Source organism: Patiria miniata, unplaced genomic scaffold, assembly GCF_015706575.1.
Source record: "Patiria miniata isolate m_02_andy unplaced genomic scaffold, ASM1570657v1 HiC_scaffold_22, whole genome shotgun sequence".
In the NCBI taxonomy this organism is placed as follows: Eukaryota; Metazoa; Echinodermata; class Asteroidea; order Valvatida; family Asterinidae; genus Patiria; species Patiria miniata.
Genome location: NW_024037061.1, coordinates 5826511 through 5842349, shown reverse-complemented (window position 1 = coordinate 5842349; position 15839 = coordinate 5826511). Strand labels below are relative to the sequence as shown.

Genomic DNA, 15839 nt, shown 5'->3' with positions numbered 1-15839 from the left:
GCATGCACAAAACTACGCTGCGTATGCTGTTACGCAGGTCATAAGTTATAAATACGCAGCGCATCGGTCCCGCATCGGTCGAGCACGGTACGAGTACGCTATGCGTTCGTGGGGGATAAGCGGTTCATACGCAGTAATACGCTGACCTCCCGGCACGCACCCCGTCAGCATATGAGCCGCCTATATTGGACGTATACATAGCGTACCTGTAGCGCAGATACAACCTACGCTGAACGAACTCATAGCGAATGCCGACGTATTGCGTCGGCATGCAGTCGGCATAAGTCGGGTGCGTCCGGAATACGCTCAGCATGCGCACTGCATACTGACCTATTCGCAGCCCGAAAAATAATGTGCACTGCATACGCAACTCATACGCATCTCATACATAATGGATGCGCTAAATTCGTTACTTGTACGCTAGATGTGCGTCGCACAGAAGTCAAAGTTATCAACAAATTTTGACGTTTTGAGCGTACGTCTGCGTATTGAAAATTTTTCCACAAGGCCTATATGTATCATTTCCTGAGAACTAGAAGCAGAATACATGTACCAGTCTGATGCACTAGATCTCTCTCACACGACGCCAGCTTTGTAGGAAAATTACAACTGCGTATTCAATGCCATCAGGTATGTGTTTGCGCAGTGTGCAAAACTATCCCGACATGTGCGCGCTTGTTGTTAGAAATTTCTTCGAAATAGGGCACAGCTGATGCACGTCACGAAAATTGGACGCCCGAAATGCCGATGCACATGGATATTTGTAGGAAGTGCCATCATTTGAGAGAGACCTATAGGAGCCCATTTAAGTAAAAACTAAAATATATACCACCACATTTGGTACCTGTTGTTGAGGCAGTTGAGTATCTGCCGATTCTTTCAGACGACACAGGAAAGGTTCTTTCCTCTGTCATGTCTGTGCACAACCTCACCGCAATGTTTTACTAACCCCTATTCCCCTAAGACAGCTGTTTTAAGATGTCAAACCCCAAGTTCTCTATCAGAAGTTGTCGTCAAACAGCAAACGTTCAGAAAGTTTTGAGACTGATACAATGTGAAGTCCATGATGGAAATTGTTGATCAATGGATGAGTGTTATTTCGTCTCAAAAAAAGTCATAAAAAGGAAACGCACAATCGCATTGAGAGTTCACACACAATCCCAATGTGTTATAATAATAAGTACAGTCTCTGTCAAACAGACAAAGGCTGTGTTAGCCACGAAATGGAGTCCTGGTCTAGGCTTTGTGCAGAGATACTACTGAGAATTTCTACTAAATTTGCATAGAGAAATCTAGTTAAAATTCAGTTTCATATACACCAAGGCATAAAGAGGGGGCATTCTAATTTTTTTCCAGGGGAACAACTGGTGAGTATACAAATATTGAGTGGCTCAGAGTTTCACAATTTCAAGCCACTCAATATTTGTTTTATATAACTGACATATAGATCCTTGCCATTTGATTTACAGTTAAAATGATTTTCTACATGTATTTCAATACAGACTGCCGTCTTGCCTTTCCATGTTTGATTGGACCCAGTTCCACTTACGGTGGACCCATGTTGCAACATGAAAATGACCACAGTGTGAAATGGCCTCAACAGTTAGTGAGACTTGGATTGTACACCACACTACGCGTGTCTTGGGACCATGACTAACATACACCAAGGAGACACGTCTGTTATACACAAAAAACCATTGTGCCAGCAATTGTACAAAACAACTGGTTTATTAATACAGTATAAAACAATGACCCTGGGTTCATCCAATCATTTCTGCAGATTCATCTGTAACTTTTTACTTTTTGTATTTTTGAAGTAGGACACTTTCTTTGGATCGGATGTTAGAGAAATATTGTGAGTGGCTAAGAATGGTACTATTCAGTCCAAATGATTAATTCTACCTTACATTCAAAGTAAATAAATGTATTAAAACATTTCTTAAGTTTTACTTTTAGTTTATCTTTGTCCAAACCTTCATTTAAAGGGTTAAATATAATGTTAAATGAACATGATTTAAAAAAGAAAAAAAAATGTGGTGGTCAAATGACTTGGCTACATCTGGCAGAGAGACGTGTCTATTGGAAGTGCATTCCGCTACTTCCATAGGCGCAAACAAAGGTTGCTGGCCGTAGCTAGGCAATCTGCCCGTAGCTAGGCAATCTGCCCGTAGCCATGTCTCAAACATGTATCTCCCTGTATCTCTGTCTTCACTCTGCATACTGGAGACTTGACAGAAACTTGTCCACATCAAGATTGGATGGAAAGCCTTTGGATTTCTTAGTCTTCTTTGACTGTAGACAAAAGCAAAAAGAACAACTAGGATATTAATAAACTATATGTGTTGAGCTTCTGCAAACCAAATGCAGTGTGCTTCAACTTAAACATGTTGAAGTATGATATTATTGATACAAATAGTGCACTACACACGATTGTCTTGATGAATGGCCATCTGAAGTCCTGATTTAGTTTTGTTTAAGTATTTTCAAATGCCTTAACTCTACGTTTCCATCTAATTTTGCTATTGGAGCTGTATACAATGTACTTACGTTTTTGGCAGTTTTTGGTTTCTTCATACTCTATTAAAAGAAAAACACCACATTCACAATTACTAGCAACTATTAAATAAGAGATAAATATTTTGGAAGATGTCCCAATTTCTCAGTTTCTGACGAAACAGCTCAACTATTGGTTAACAAGTGCGATAGAATTTCAGAGGGATTTGGTTGGTTAGTTCTGGGTGTGTTCTGTTTATATGCAAATAACGCAAATGTTGCCAACAAGTTCCCAATGGCTATGCACAAACAGATTACGAAAGTAGGCAATGTTTGAATGGGACGCTCTAATTTACACTGTTTAATATCAACATACCTGTTCTTTGGTGTTTTCCTCTCTGCTTCTTTTTTGTCCTCTGCTTTCTGTTTTCTCAGAATCCTGTTCTGAATGTTCACATACAGCTTTTCCCGAGTCACCTTTTCCTGGGCCATTCACACCGCCAGTTGGCCTCCCAGGACTCTTGCTGTTCCGCGATGACTTCCGTGTGGGAATGGCATCATTAGTGAGTTTTCCAGGACTTTTGGATTTGAGTGTTGCAGCTCTGGTTTGGATGGTTGATGGAGCAGAGGTGTGGTCAGATGCTGCTGCAGAGGTCTTTGATTTCTGGCTGGGTCCTGATGGCACGGTAAGAACCACAGTCTCCGTCACTATGTGCGTCTGTTTGCGAGGAGTCCTTGATTTGCGCTTGCTGTTATTTGCATCCTTCTTTTGTGTTTGTTCATTTGATAATCTATCCTGGGATTTGCCGCCACTCCCATTCACCTCATTAATGCCTGTGGAACATTCCTTAGGATGAGGCTGTTCCAGGCTAGTTTTGGTGGATGCTGAGAGTGTGTCAGTCAGGTTGTTCTGCTGAAGACGATGGTGTTTTGGAGTCAATCCAATTTCTTTTCGCAGCTCTACAATGTGATCCCGTGTTGGGCTTCTAGCTGGGGAGCAGCCAGAGTTGCGTCGTAGTCTCTGCAAGCGGTTTGGAGACTGTCGCAATGAGGGGGGACTGTTTGACAGGCAGACTAGCATTTGCGCTGCAATGTTGACCTCTGGGGACATGTCACTGGGCATGTGAAGGACCCTCTCTGGTGTTGACTTGGTAAGCTGGGCTTGGAGATTGGCTGGTTTGGATGCTGGAACCATTTCATACTGATTGGCTGATGTGGCAACAGTTTTTTGAATAGTTGGATCAGAAGGTCTGCTCTGATCCATCATTTGTGCATTGCTACCCTGTCTTTTTGCTCTTGTGGCTCTAGGACGTTTGGTGGTACTGGCAGGGGATTGTCGTGTCTGTTTGGATGGCAATTCAAGAGAACCCCCAACATCAAGTGCTCGAGGCAGGACAACTTGCTTGAATTGAATGTGTTTTCTCTGTTTTCCAGTATTCACTGGAGGCGATATTGGGGAAGTTGTGGAAACTTGTGGAGCATGTCTACCAGACACCAATCCAGGGTTCGAAACCTGTCTCTCTGTAGTTATAGCAGAGAAGATATTTTGAGTCTCACTGATGGCTTGATTTGAGTGCAACCTGACTACACTCTCAGTGGAACAAGTGCTTTGGTTCAGTCCAGGACTCCCAATTGTTTCATTGTTGTTCTGGTTATTTCTGTTCAATGTTTGGCTGCCAGGGCGACCTTTGATGCTAGGTGTTTTAGGAGATCTTGCTCCCCTCTTCCTTGACCTGGCCTTTTGGGGAGTTCGTTTCGAAGAAGTTGGCGTTCTAGCATTGGATTTTTCTGGCGAGCCACTAAACAAGGACCCAACATCTGATTGGACCATGCTACCAAGTAACTGCAAAACCTCACTCTGACCTCCGCCACTGGAAACAGTGTTTGTTTGGTTGACTGTTGATGGTGTGACAGCTGATCGTGTTGATGGGCCAGTTGATTGTTTTGCACCACCAGTACTCTCCCCAGCGTAGCCTGATTGTGTTTCATGAATCGGGCAGGGGCGAGGATTATTCGGTGAAGCATTGTGTACCACTCCTCCACTTGAAACGACACCTTGCATGCCAGACTGTCTGATATCGACACTCTGCACGACACCACTTGCCTGCAATGGCTGGCCACTCTGTAAGACTACACCTGAAGTGCCAAGAATCCTGCCGTCTGGAGACACGAAGATAGTTCCACCTGGCAAACTGGCTGGACTGTTCAAAATAATCCCCTGAGAATTGCCAGTATTAGGCTGCTGTACCACTTGATAGGGTCCTGACTGATTGAGTATGACTGGTAGTGTAACTACTTGGTCTGTGGATGGGTTTGGTATCTGCGTTGTTGATGAGGTAGTCAACTGGTTTCCAGCATCTTGTTGAGCAACTGCCATAAAGGAACTGGTGGCAGCAGGTGGAACACTTGTGCTATTCAGCTGACCTATTGACAGATACAATACAATAAACTTAGAATTGACATATCGCGTGAACGCAGCTTCTAAAATGTTGTCCCATTACATGATATACAAATGGACGCGGAGCGCGCAAAATCTGAGACAAACAAAACTTAGTGTACAAAAACTCCATAGGGATGTCTAAGGGGCTTGGTTAATTCGCAAACGGCGATAGGTCAATTGACAACTGGGTTTGACTAGGAACTTTCACAGTAGTGCATAGGAGTAGGTAACATCACAGATCAACAACTAGTCTACTAAGGGTCCTCGCCAGAACTTGCTTCATTAGGCAGATATGATTTATGCATTGGGGACATTTGATTTACGCAGTAGATGTTGCAACATGTTGTTTTATCTTTGGCACCATACCTGTATATCTGCTTTCATTTACATTTACAGAACTTGAAGAGGTAGAGCTTGAAGTTGCTGCAGGTCCACAAACAGGGACTACCTCTCCAGAACTCTGATTGGCTGCTTGTGGGACCACCCCATTATCAGTCATGCTGTGTGATTGGTTGGACTGGAGTGTGGCAGGCACTTCTGATTGGCCCGTCATGATGTCACTGTTAGCTGCAGGGGCTTCATTGCTGAGGTTCTCAAGTTGCTGACTGGAACCGTCTTGAGAATTCTATTTTGAATACAATTGAAATATTTAAGCACTAACAAACGGTGCTGCCCGTCAATACCAAATACATTCTATACAAAAACCTTTTCAACACCAGTTATAATTCTGAATTTCCCTGGGCATAAACTATGCAAAAAATACAACACAAGCCATGATTTATTACAACACTCTGGCTAAGTCGACACTCTTGGGACCCGAGAATTTGTGACAACTTACGTGAATGCCGACATCTGCTGTAAGTCGTCATTTTGCCGACTTACATGAATGGTCTTTTGCACACATGATTCATTGCACTAATTAGCTTTAATTTACCCTGGTTTATCTCCTTAATGCTTGAGTTGAATCCAGCAAATTAATCCTCGAATTTTATCATCACGTTTGGGGTATTGATAGTGGAGACCACGTGTACAAAACAGTAATACATGTATGTGCACAGTTATTTGACGGCAGCACTGATATTAACTGGTATGGACAGAGCGCATGCGTACAGACTAGAGGGGGTACTGGTATTGATATGCTCACGATGCATATGCGATGTATGCGGTAGGAAACCCTTTTGCGACACCGATGCATGCAGCTAGCGATCACGGGCCGTGCCAAAACACTTTTCACTCGACACTTCTTGCCGACCGCAGTAGGAAGTCGATGCCAATGCATGATTTTTTGAATGCCGACTTACACAAAGGAATTTGTTAGGCTTTTTATGGAAAGGGGACCGAGAGTAACACGACTTGAGCGAAATGGTGACTTATAAAAGCCGACTTAGAAATAAAAAATTCAATGGAAATGCATTACGGACAATCGGGACTTTAGTCAGACGGCTGACGTGAGCGATTTGACGAGTTGTACGATGTCGGCTTGGCCAGAGTTTACTGCATTGTAATGTAAGTGTAGCTGTAATTAAATTTGATTTAAATACAATACCTTAAATTCCACTTCAAATTGGTTCAGTGCCTTACAGTATACAAACAATGACTGCTTATGAGTGCAATGGAAAGAATAATTACATGAGGTGACACAAGGAATGCTCCATTTAACGAGGCAAAGCCTGCTGGTATGGAACATTCCATCTGTTACAACCCCTGAGTAAATCCTCATCATATGATTGGTAACATGTAAACTGGAACTATGAATGTACAGCATCAGAGCCATCAGAGCGCAAACAATAGTGTGACAGTGAAATGGAAGTTCTATTAAATGTGGAATGGAACTATATTGTTTTGCGGTGGGGCACCGTGCGTTGGGACGAATACTTCAGTGACAGCAATCATGTTTGACTTGATTAGTGCATTCTGAAATTTAATATTTGAATATTCGATCAAGTCAAAGTTGGAATAATCAGATACAAATTATTCAAAAATGTACAGCCTTAGAATGAGATCTCAGAAATTAATGAATTCATTGTGACTGGAGTGAAAATCTACTTATACTCTGTCCTACCTGATTGAACAATGAAAACAAGGATTCAAACGCAGGATCTGAGCTGGTCTTCTGCACGATGTCATGAATAGTGTCATCACTCATTTGAAGATTAAGAAGTTCTTCTATGGATGTTGATGATTGGCCATCTAGGTTGTTGCTTGTGTCGGCTGATTTGAGTGGCTCTGCCTGTTTGTCCATATTCTCACTGTTGGCCAAAAACATGTTTGACACAAACATATTGAATACATGTTGATCAATCCAAGAGTGTGTACAACTGTACATCACAAAGAGTAGTACAGAACACAAAGAACAATGTTTTTTTTCTTCTACAAACAGTGGGTTAGCTATGATGACTCTCCATGAATTTTAATTCCATGTTGAGTGTTTCTCAGCCTAATACTTAAATATACAAGATCCTCTTTACAAAAGTTAATCAAGCCATCCATCATGTACTGCCTGACCTTAGTTGATATTCCTAGTCAGATTTCTCTGTAAACTCACTGGATTCATGAGTGCATGAGTGAACCTACAGACGTACCTAAGCCTCACTTACGTGCATTATAATCAATGAGTAAATGGAGCATATACTCACAGTGGAATAGCCTTGTTGATGTTCTGCGCCAATTTTTCTTGGAATTCAATATTTTTGATGAGTGACTCCAGAACCTCCGGTAAGTCCCGCCCATCTTCATGATCCTCCCACTGATTGGCTGACAAGGTGGTGTCAGAACGAGGTGATATTGTGGTTGCCATGGTACCCTGTAGGCGTCTGGGTGTAGCACTTGAAAGTCAAAGAAGACATATTGATAAATATATAGGATTCAGAGAATTCAAGTAAAACTTCATGAAGGGGTGGCGGGGGGGGGGGGGGGGCCAAATATTGCATGAAATGAACGGAAGCTGTTCCTATCACAATTTTTCAGCTCTGGCAGGAGCTTCTACATGTCCCTTGGTAGTCTGTCTGTCCCTTGGTGGTCTGTCTGTCCCTTGGTAGTCTGTCTGTCCCTTGGTGGTCTGTCTGTCGCTTGGTGGTCTGTCTGTCCCTTGGTGGTCTGTCTGTCGCTTGGTGGTCTGTCTGTCGCTTGGTGGTCTGTCTGTCGCTTGGTGGTCTGTCTGTTGCTTGGTGGTCTGTCTGTCGCTTGGTGGTCTGTCTGTCGCTTGGTGGTCTGTCTGTCGCTTGGTGGTCTGTCTGTCGCTTGGTGGTCTGTCTGTCGCTTGGTGGTCTGTCTGTCTGTCCCAAAAACTGACCAAAGGTATAATGTTCTATATGTACCATTGGCGTCACATTTTTGGCGTCGCATTCTAAAAGCTCCGGCAGGGATCATTTTGATCCATTTCATACATGTCTTAAATGCAAACCTTCTTGCAACATGGCCAGAGCTTATTGTACACTCCACTTTTTTACACATTTTTTTTTTTGGGGGGGGATGCTACTGGTCAGAATTCTCAAAATCAATTCGAAATCCCTTAAAACATACCCTTCCATACAATTCTGGATATTTTACATAATAATGTGTACCTCTTTCTTTTGGGGGATTTGCCGATGGGAGTATCTTGTAGCGTTCCTGCATGGTGAAAGGATTTGGCTGGCGTTCTCTGTTCTGGTATAACCACTGTGGCAAAGAAATAGAAAAGACTTTCAATTGTTGATCTGTGATTACATTCTATACTGCATTGTCACAATGATGAAACCACTGATGTAAGTCAATCCTGAAGTCCAGGTTTGGGTTTGGTTCAGCAACGGTTTGGAAAGTTTGTTTTAACAATGGCTACGTTTGGGCCCACAGAGCTATATTAATGCTAACTCATTCTTACGCACAGAGATACTTTGAAGCTGGCCTGCTCGCAGACATTTTGAATTCACGTGTGTGTTTGTAGAACACAATGAAATAAGATGGAGTTAAATTTGAAAGTGTACTCTAAATGCAACATGCAAGAACAACATAAGCAAACAACTTAAGCGCGTACTGGCTGTTAAAAAAATGTCACAGCAAAAATCATCTGTAGTGGATACACGGACGCGTTTGCGATACATTTGATCTTCAAGCAAACTTGACTTCAAGCAAACTTCAAGCAAACTTGACGTACTGTAAAGATGAAACATGAATGATGTACGCAAACTTTTTCAGCAGTTAACCTGTTACATATGCGTGCTGCAGTGGGAATGGCGTGCGCATCTTGGAATAGCATGATATGCGGAGTGCGGTATGGTCCACGGTATACGCGATAATGTAGCATGGTTTGTTGCCATGGATTGACCAATCAGGATGTAAGTTTGCTTGAAGATAAAAACAATTTCATGTATTCTATGGGAGGGATTTCCTACAGCATTTTTTCAACTTTTAATATTGAAACTAAACTGTATGAAGAGTAATGAAACAAATACAGCATGGTTCATTTCATGGAAGCAGTGTCTTATTACTAGTCTCTCAGTGTTGGCTGATCTTGACTACCTCCCTCCGCCTCCCGTCCAGTGATTTCACACTCCTTGCCATCACACCATATTGAGTTTGCACTAACTAACCTTGGCCACGTTGAAGGTCAAGTAGGTTTGATGATTGTTGTTGTCTGCTGGTGTCACCCTCCTGCATCTCAAACTCCATCTCAGGAGACAATAATCTTGTTCCTTCCCTCTGCATCATGTCACTGCTGTGTGCTGCAGGAGTACTCCCATTTGCAATATCAATGGGGCTGGTAGCAACACAGACTCTGCTACTAGTCACTGGTCCTGAATTGACCACAAAGTGACTGGGGTTTGGAACTGAATGGGAGGAGTTCATCACTGAGTAGGAGGAGTTTAATGCTGAGTAGGAGGAGTCTATCGCTGAGTAGGAGGAGCTTAATGCAGAGCTTATCTCAGGTTGGCTAGTGCTTGCTACAGAGTTAGGACTGCTTGTAGGCATAGTCACTATGGGTTGGGAGGCGACCATTTTACGTTGTAACTCTTGCTGCTTGCGTAAGCTTATCAATCTATTCCTGGAAAGAGCTGAGTATTAACAAAAAAGAAGAAGAATTGTTTCATGAAATTCATGCGTGTTTTTGTAGACAGCAAGTTGGCATGAAAAAGGAAGGAGAATTGAAGCACTATTAATTAACATTAAAATGGAAGGGGAACATAGCAAAATTCCTCACTGACTGGGATAATTGAAAGATAGAATAAAGGGAAAACGTGGTGAAATGAACCTACCCCGTTTGCGAGTTAGTCACGACCTTAGTCAACCCTATGGAATCATGTGCGTTAAGTTTTGTCTCAGATTGTGCACGTTCCACGTCCATTTGTATACCACGTAATTGGTGAACATTTCACAAGCTGTGTTGAAACAATTCTACCACGATAGGTTAATATGGAGAGTTGGAAAAAATGGGAAAATAGGGACAAGCAACAGTTCATCAATGAATAGACCATCATCATGTTGCAGCCAATTAATTTTTCCCATTCAAATCAATATAACCAAAACGACGCTGGAAGGGAAAGTAGTCTGGTTCCTTTTTGCACAAAAAAAAATTCATATAGTACTGTTATTGGATACAGGAACATGACTGAAATGGTGGCAGCTTGATAAAGGTCTATTGCAAAGGTTTGTGACCTGAACAAATGTTTGCACAAGCATCTCCGTTCTCACCTCGTTGGTTAATGCTTGTCTTTTCCTGTGTCTGTAGTAATCCAGCATTGCCAGTATACTGAAACCTGAAATATAAGGCAGGAATATAAACTAAGTCTGGAATTTGAACGCAATTCCCTCTTGAATATACCAGGCATGTTGCTGAATCCTATCAATCTCCAATAGTTACATGTAAAACAAAAGGCCTGTCGTAACTGCTTGTCAATGAGATTAATCTAATACTGCCTACTTGAAAATGGCTGGATAAGCAAGATTTGAACATCCAAATTGGGACTTACTTTAACTGACTGATGACCTCAGTGTGCATCTTCCACAGTGAATTAACCACCTGGTTGCAGCTCAATCTATCCTTGACTGTACACAACAACAAATAAATGACAGACATTAGACATTTAACAATTGTTGACTGCTGTGATGTGGGATATGCCCTGCTTAACACGCGAGGGCCGCATATCACCCGAGGTGAAGCCGAGGGTGATATGCGCCCCGAGGGGATTAAAAACAGCTTAATTCACATTAGGACTAATTCACATCACTGCAGTAAATAATTGTTTTGTGTGTGCGATGTGTGTGTGATCTGCTCAACATCATTCCTAATATGGAGATCACATCAGTGCTTCTCTTGCAGCTAGTGGTAGCTAGCGCAAAGCGCGCACCGCGAGCGTGTGGCACGGACCACAGTTTCAAACACCGGTCTTAAACATCGCTGACCAGTGTTTAAATATGTGTGCTTGGAAGGTGTTAAACACTATGTTTAAGACTGGTTGGAGTCTGGAATGCTAATAATTACCAAAGGGGAACCCATTGATAAATACCTTTTCGGTCAAAAATCGAAACCTTTTGGTCCAAAAGTCAAAACAAGTCAAAAATAAAAAAATTCTAACATTTTTTTCAACAAGTTTACTTTCTAAGATGGAATTTTTTTTTTTTTTTAAGATAGAAAGTTTACTTTCTGTTTTTCGAAACACCCCTCTAGCTATATAATGGAGTGTCCAGCACGCGAGTAAGATGTAAACAACTCCTTATTCAGAGATTGGCACGTACTGCGCGATGACGCGCAGATGCAGCTGTGGTGAGTGCGTTGTGAATTTAGGACTATGAAATACCGACTCACTGGTAGTATTGCACATGCCTACATGAGGATTGTGAACGTTCAACCAATAAAACGGTAAAATTAAAGGCACTGGATTTTGTAGGAGTCCAAATTTCATGTGACACTAGTAAAGTGTTTAAGACCAGCCAGCCATGTCTTTATCATCCGTTTAAGACCAGCCACATGACAGGCTCTCAACAATTGGGAACAGACTAACAGTCTTAGGTATTTATCAATGGCAGTTTAAGACCACACGTGACAGAGTCTTGACCAATAGGAATGGGCAAACTGTCTTATGTATTTATGAATCTCATCTTGTAAACCACTCACTTGCATTGATGAGTTTTGCATACTCGTTCAGAATCTCTGGTAAACCCTTTTCGTACGGGACCTGTGATGACAAAAGAAAATTATTTGGACTCATTTTAATATTCCTTTGTCAGTCAGAGCATAATTGCAGTTCAATATTTAGCCTTAGTCAAGGCGCTAGTTGTTATTCATCATGCATCCCGGCCATAGCGCGGTAACGATATCCTCGCTAGCGCTATGCATGCAGTGTATTATAAATACAGCGCGAACAGCGACCTCACGCGGCCACCATTTTTATGCAAATCAGTTGGACCCAATTTATTGGGTCCAACTGATTTGGGTCTATTGGGTCCAACTAGCGCCTTGACCAAGGCTATTCAATATTATGTGCTTTGCCTTTAAAAATAAATGTCAGACTTAACAACTGGCAAGAGGTTCCATATATGCCATAGCTAAGCTCTTTACGCTTACCGAGGGCTCAACATCCGGATGACATCTTAGTTCTTCTAGATGTGGACTCTCTTTGAAGAACTGTTGATAAGAGCGAGTAAGCCCTTCATCTTTGAGGTACACTAGGAGAAAAGAGATGGTGAAATGGAATGGTAATACAGTGAAATCTTGGTAGGTTAAATGTGACAACTCAAAACAACTGTTTAGTCAAACAAAGAATCCACTGCCCTCAGAAATATAACGACGATATACAACCCTGCTTAACTCAAAACTCTGCTTAAATCAAATTTTGAACCTGTTCCCTTGAGGTTTGACTTATCAAGATTTCACTGTACAATGTACATACACTGTGTGTGAACATTCAATCTGATACAATTTATCCCTAAATTTATCAATTCTAACAACACACAAATCTTTACTTTGTCACCAATGTTTCTTGTTAATTGTTTTTTAATCCTAACTCCCTAGGCATTTTTGCTAGGATGCAACCTGCATCCTACAAAATCCTCCAATTGGCCTCATGGCAAAATAAATATAGCCTCAATCCTGCAAAATCCTCCATTATTTCTTGAATGTGGTTCTTGGAGGGGTGACCACTGCCTCAATCCTGCAAAATCCTCCGGCTATGACTGTCAATATGTTGCGGATTGGCCAGTGACATCCTGGAGCAGTACGGAGGATTTCAAGTATAATCAAGGACTAAATTTATGCACGAATGAGCATAAGCAACACAAGGTCCGGCCCAAGACCTTGACACAGTGTGTACTCCGAAATCAGCAACGCACTTTTGCCATGTAACTTCAATCCTGCAAATTCCTCCAATTTCCAATAAGGATTTTGGAGGATTTGGGATGGTTAGGGTTAAATAATATTTACTTGTAAGAATGACATCTTGCATTGGGGCGATATACACATAGGTGTGCAGATTTTTATATTGTTCTTCATGGACGTAGCTGTCCAAGTGCACTGCTACAATACTCAATTCTTTCTTATTGATCTTAAAGTTGAAAGGAAAAGGTAATTGATTATGACAGCCAACCCTGGTAAGCATGTTGGTTTAGCAGTTAGAATGTCTGCACTAGTAAGCGGGAAATTGTGGGTTCGAGTCCCACTCAAGCAAGCTTCTGAACTTGTTACCACAAGCTCTTTGGTAGCACAGTGTTAATACAACCCACACTTTAAAAACACCTCGTAAGAACTTGCTACTGGCTTCAAGTTCAAATCTCCTATGAAGATGGTGTACAATTGATGCAATTTTACATGGTTATACTACAGTGATATGTCCTCAATATTTTTGCTTACTTAGAACGAGTCTTGCAATGTCAGATGGAAGCATTTTGAGTCCACACTGTTAAATGCCTGCTCACTGAAGTACTGTACAACTACAAGACATTCCTTGGCAAACTGTAACAGAAATAAAAACAATACCATGTGAATATCAAAAAAAAAATACAAAGTAACTACAGTAAAGCTTCTTTTTATTTTCTCTGTTTAAACAACCCAGAAACCTGCAGGTGTTAAAACAATCCCTCAAAGAATATAAAGGTGAACGTTTGTAAATGTTATTTTGAGGGGAATTTGGGAGTTTTGGAGAAAGTTTGTCCGAAATAACTACAGGATATTTACAGGATAACTAGATGTCTACATAACAGGTAGGGAAATTGATTTGTCATGCTATTTAACCAAATTAACCTGGAAAAACATTCTTCAGGGAACACAACTTTTCAGGAAATTTAGCATGCTTCGCTGTCATGCCAAAAACTGTCTGGTGCCAAACAGTGTCCGGTATTAAAGCATGCGCAGTAGCTGCAGGACACTAATTAACACGCATTACATGCCAAATCATGTCTGGTGCTACATGTTAATAGTGTCCGCGTGCTGTCGTGCATTGCAGCACTGATTTCAGTATACAGACCACTTGGTGATAGACCCTACTGATTGTTCTGGCCAAATACTATCCGCATTCTTGCAAGTACCTGTTCCTGCCAAATATTGTCTGTTCTTACATGCTGTCCGTTAATTTCTTGCCAAAAAATACTGTCCATTCTTGCACAAAAGATGCTCAAAATATGAGAGAAACCTTTATTTAGCAGAAAGGAACAAGTGATAAATTGAACACTATATCACGTAATCTACACAACACGTGGACGCGTTTCAAAAAGGGGTGACCAGACACGAAAACAACAGTACTTTTAGCTACATGTCAGAAATATCAATTAGGCCTAACAAAATCTAAGGAAGGAAGCACATAAAGGCAAAACTTTTGTTGAAAAAAATGTTGCAACCTGACGCCACTTCCACGATTGTGTACAAAGTCTATGGAAAGTCAAGAACATTTTCTAAGTAGGGCCTACTGTCTTACAAAATTGAAAATATTCCTCAGTTCCAGATTCATGTTTTTTCATCATTTTTGCAACGAAGTGGCTATCATTACGGCAGCCGTTGTTTAGCGCCCTCTACGATACTTTTTTGATACGCACGCAGGTATATAATTATTTGTTTCCCCACGTTTTAGCGAGCAGTGCGACAGCTCGGTCGATAGAGGGTAGGATTTTGCACTGCGAGGTTGCGGGTTCGCATCTCAGTTTTGCACTCGAATTTTTTCCCTTTTCTAACCTGAGGCTTTGGAGGATTTTTTTTAAAGGGAAATGAAGTCTGAATTTCATAACGTTCGAATTCACTTTTTTCTTTCTAATTTTATATTTTCTTCTCATGTTTTTATAAAAGTTGCAGTACTACCGTAACAAAAGAAAATGGGAGATGCGTTACGGCAGCCGTAACGATAGCCAGCTGCGTTTTTGCAATGACTGACCTTCATTGAGATAATAATATGAAGAGAACAGTGGCGTCAGGCTGCAACATTTTTTCCCATGCATGCATAATACTACAATAACAAGTGCGAGACCGAGTTCTGACACGTGTAGGCATATAGGTAACCCTGTGTTTGCAAATGCGTCATGCCGACGGTGCTGTCGTAGTAATGTAATGATCATGTTGTTTTGACACGTGCTAAGCACTGCCATGACTGCAGAGATAGCGCTGTCATGTAACTTAAGCTTAAGTTGGGAATTTATTAAAAAAATATTATTCAAACAACATATTCATAAATAAAAGCTACAGATTAGTCTGAACATAGTCTGAACAGTGATCGATCCGTACATACGATCATCGACAGTTTTCGACACAAAGCAAAGTTTTGCCCATACTTTCACATCTCAACAGCCATGCACGTTCAGCACAGAAAGTTCAGAAACCTCAATCAATTTTGCGCGAAACCTTGCCTCTTTCAAAGTTAATATTTTCACATTATTAACTTTTTCGGTTAAAAAATCAAAAAAGGAAATCTAGTCGAACATAAAAATGTATGGAGTACCAAATTAAATATTT

General features: G+C 41.3%; 1 protein-coding gene across 3 annotated transcripts; it reads right to left on the bottom strand.

Annotated features, from left to right (window-relative positions):
* Positions 1 to 1055: 1055 nt before the first annotated feature.
* LOC119730443 (protein NPAT-like) lies at positions 1056 to 15734 on the bottom strand. 3 transcript variants are annotated; one of them, XM_038203332.1, is made up of 14 exons: positions 15659 to 15734; positions 13755 to 13856; positions 12474 to 12574; positions 12024 to 12084; positions 10879 to 10954; positions 10601 to 10665; positions 9502 to 9963; positions 8497 to 8590; positions 7570 to 7758; positions 6996 to 7182; positions 5300 to 5558; positions 2870 to 4917; positions 2548 to 2577; positions 1056 to 2292 (listed from the first exon to the last, which is right to left on the bottom strand). In XM_038203332.1, the coding sequence occupies exons 2-14, from the start codon at positions 13786 to 13788 to the stop codon at positions 2209 to 2211; spliced, it is 3690 nt and encodes a 1229-aa protein (XP_038059260.1). In that variant the 5' UTR covers positions 13789 to 13856; positions 15659 to 15734; the 3' UTR covers positions 1056 to 2208. The 3 variants fall into 3 exon arrangements, with proteins under 3 accessions (XP_038059260.1, XP_038059261.1, XP_038059262.1); XM_038203333.1 differs by having other exon boundaries at positions 15616 to 15721; XM_038203334.1 differs by having other exon boundaries at positions 15612 to 15715.
* Between the last annotated feature and the right edge of the window lie 105 nt (positions 15735 to 15839).

Coding starts and splice junctions, on each gene's coding strand:
- LOC119730443 (XM_038203332.1), bottom strand. CDS start 13,788: ATGCTTCCATCTGACATTGCAAGACTCGTTCTAA. Junction 9,964..10,600: donor GACAAGCATTAACCAACGAG/GTGAGAACGGAG, acceptor GTTAATACTCAG/CTCTTTCCAGGAATAGATTG. Junction 4,918..5,299: donor AAATGAAAGCAGATATACAG/GTATGGTGCCAA, acceptor ATCTGTCAATAG/GTCAGCTGAATAGCACAAGT.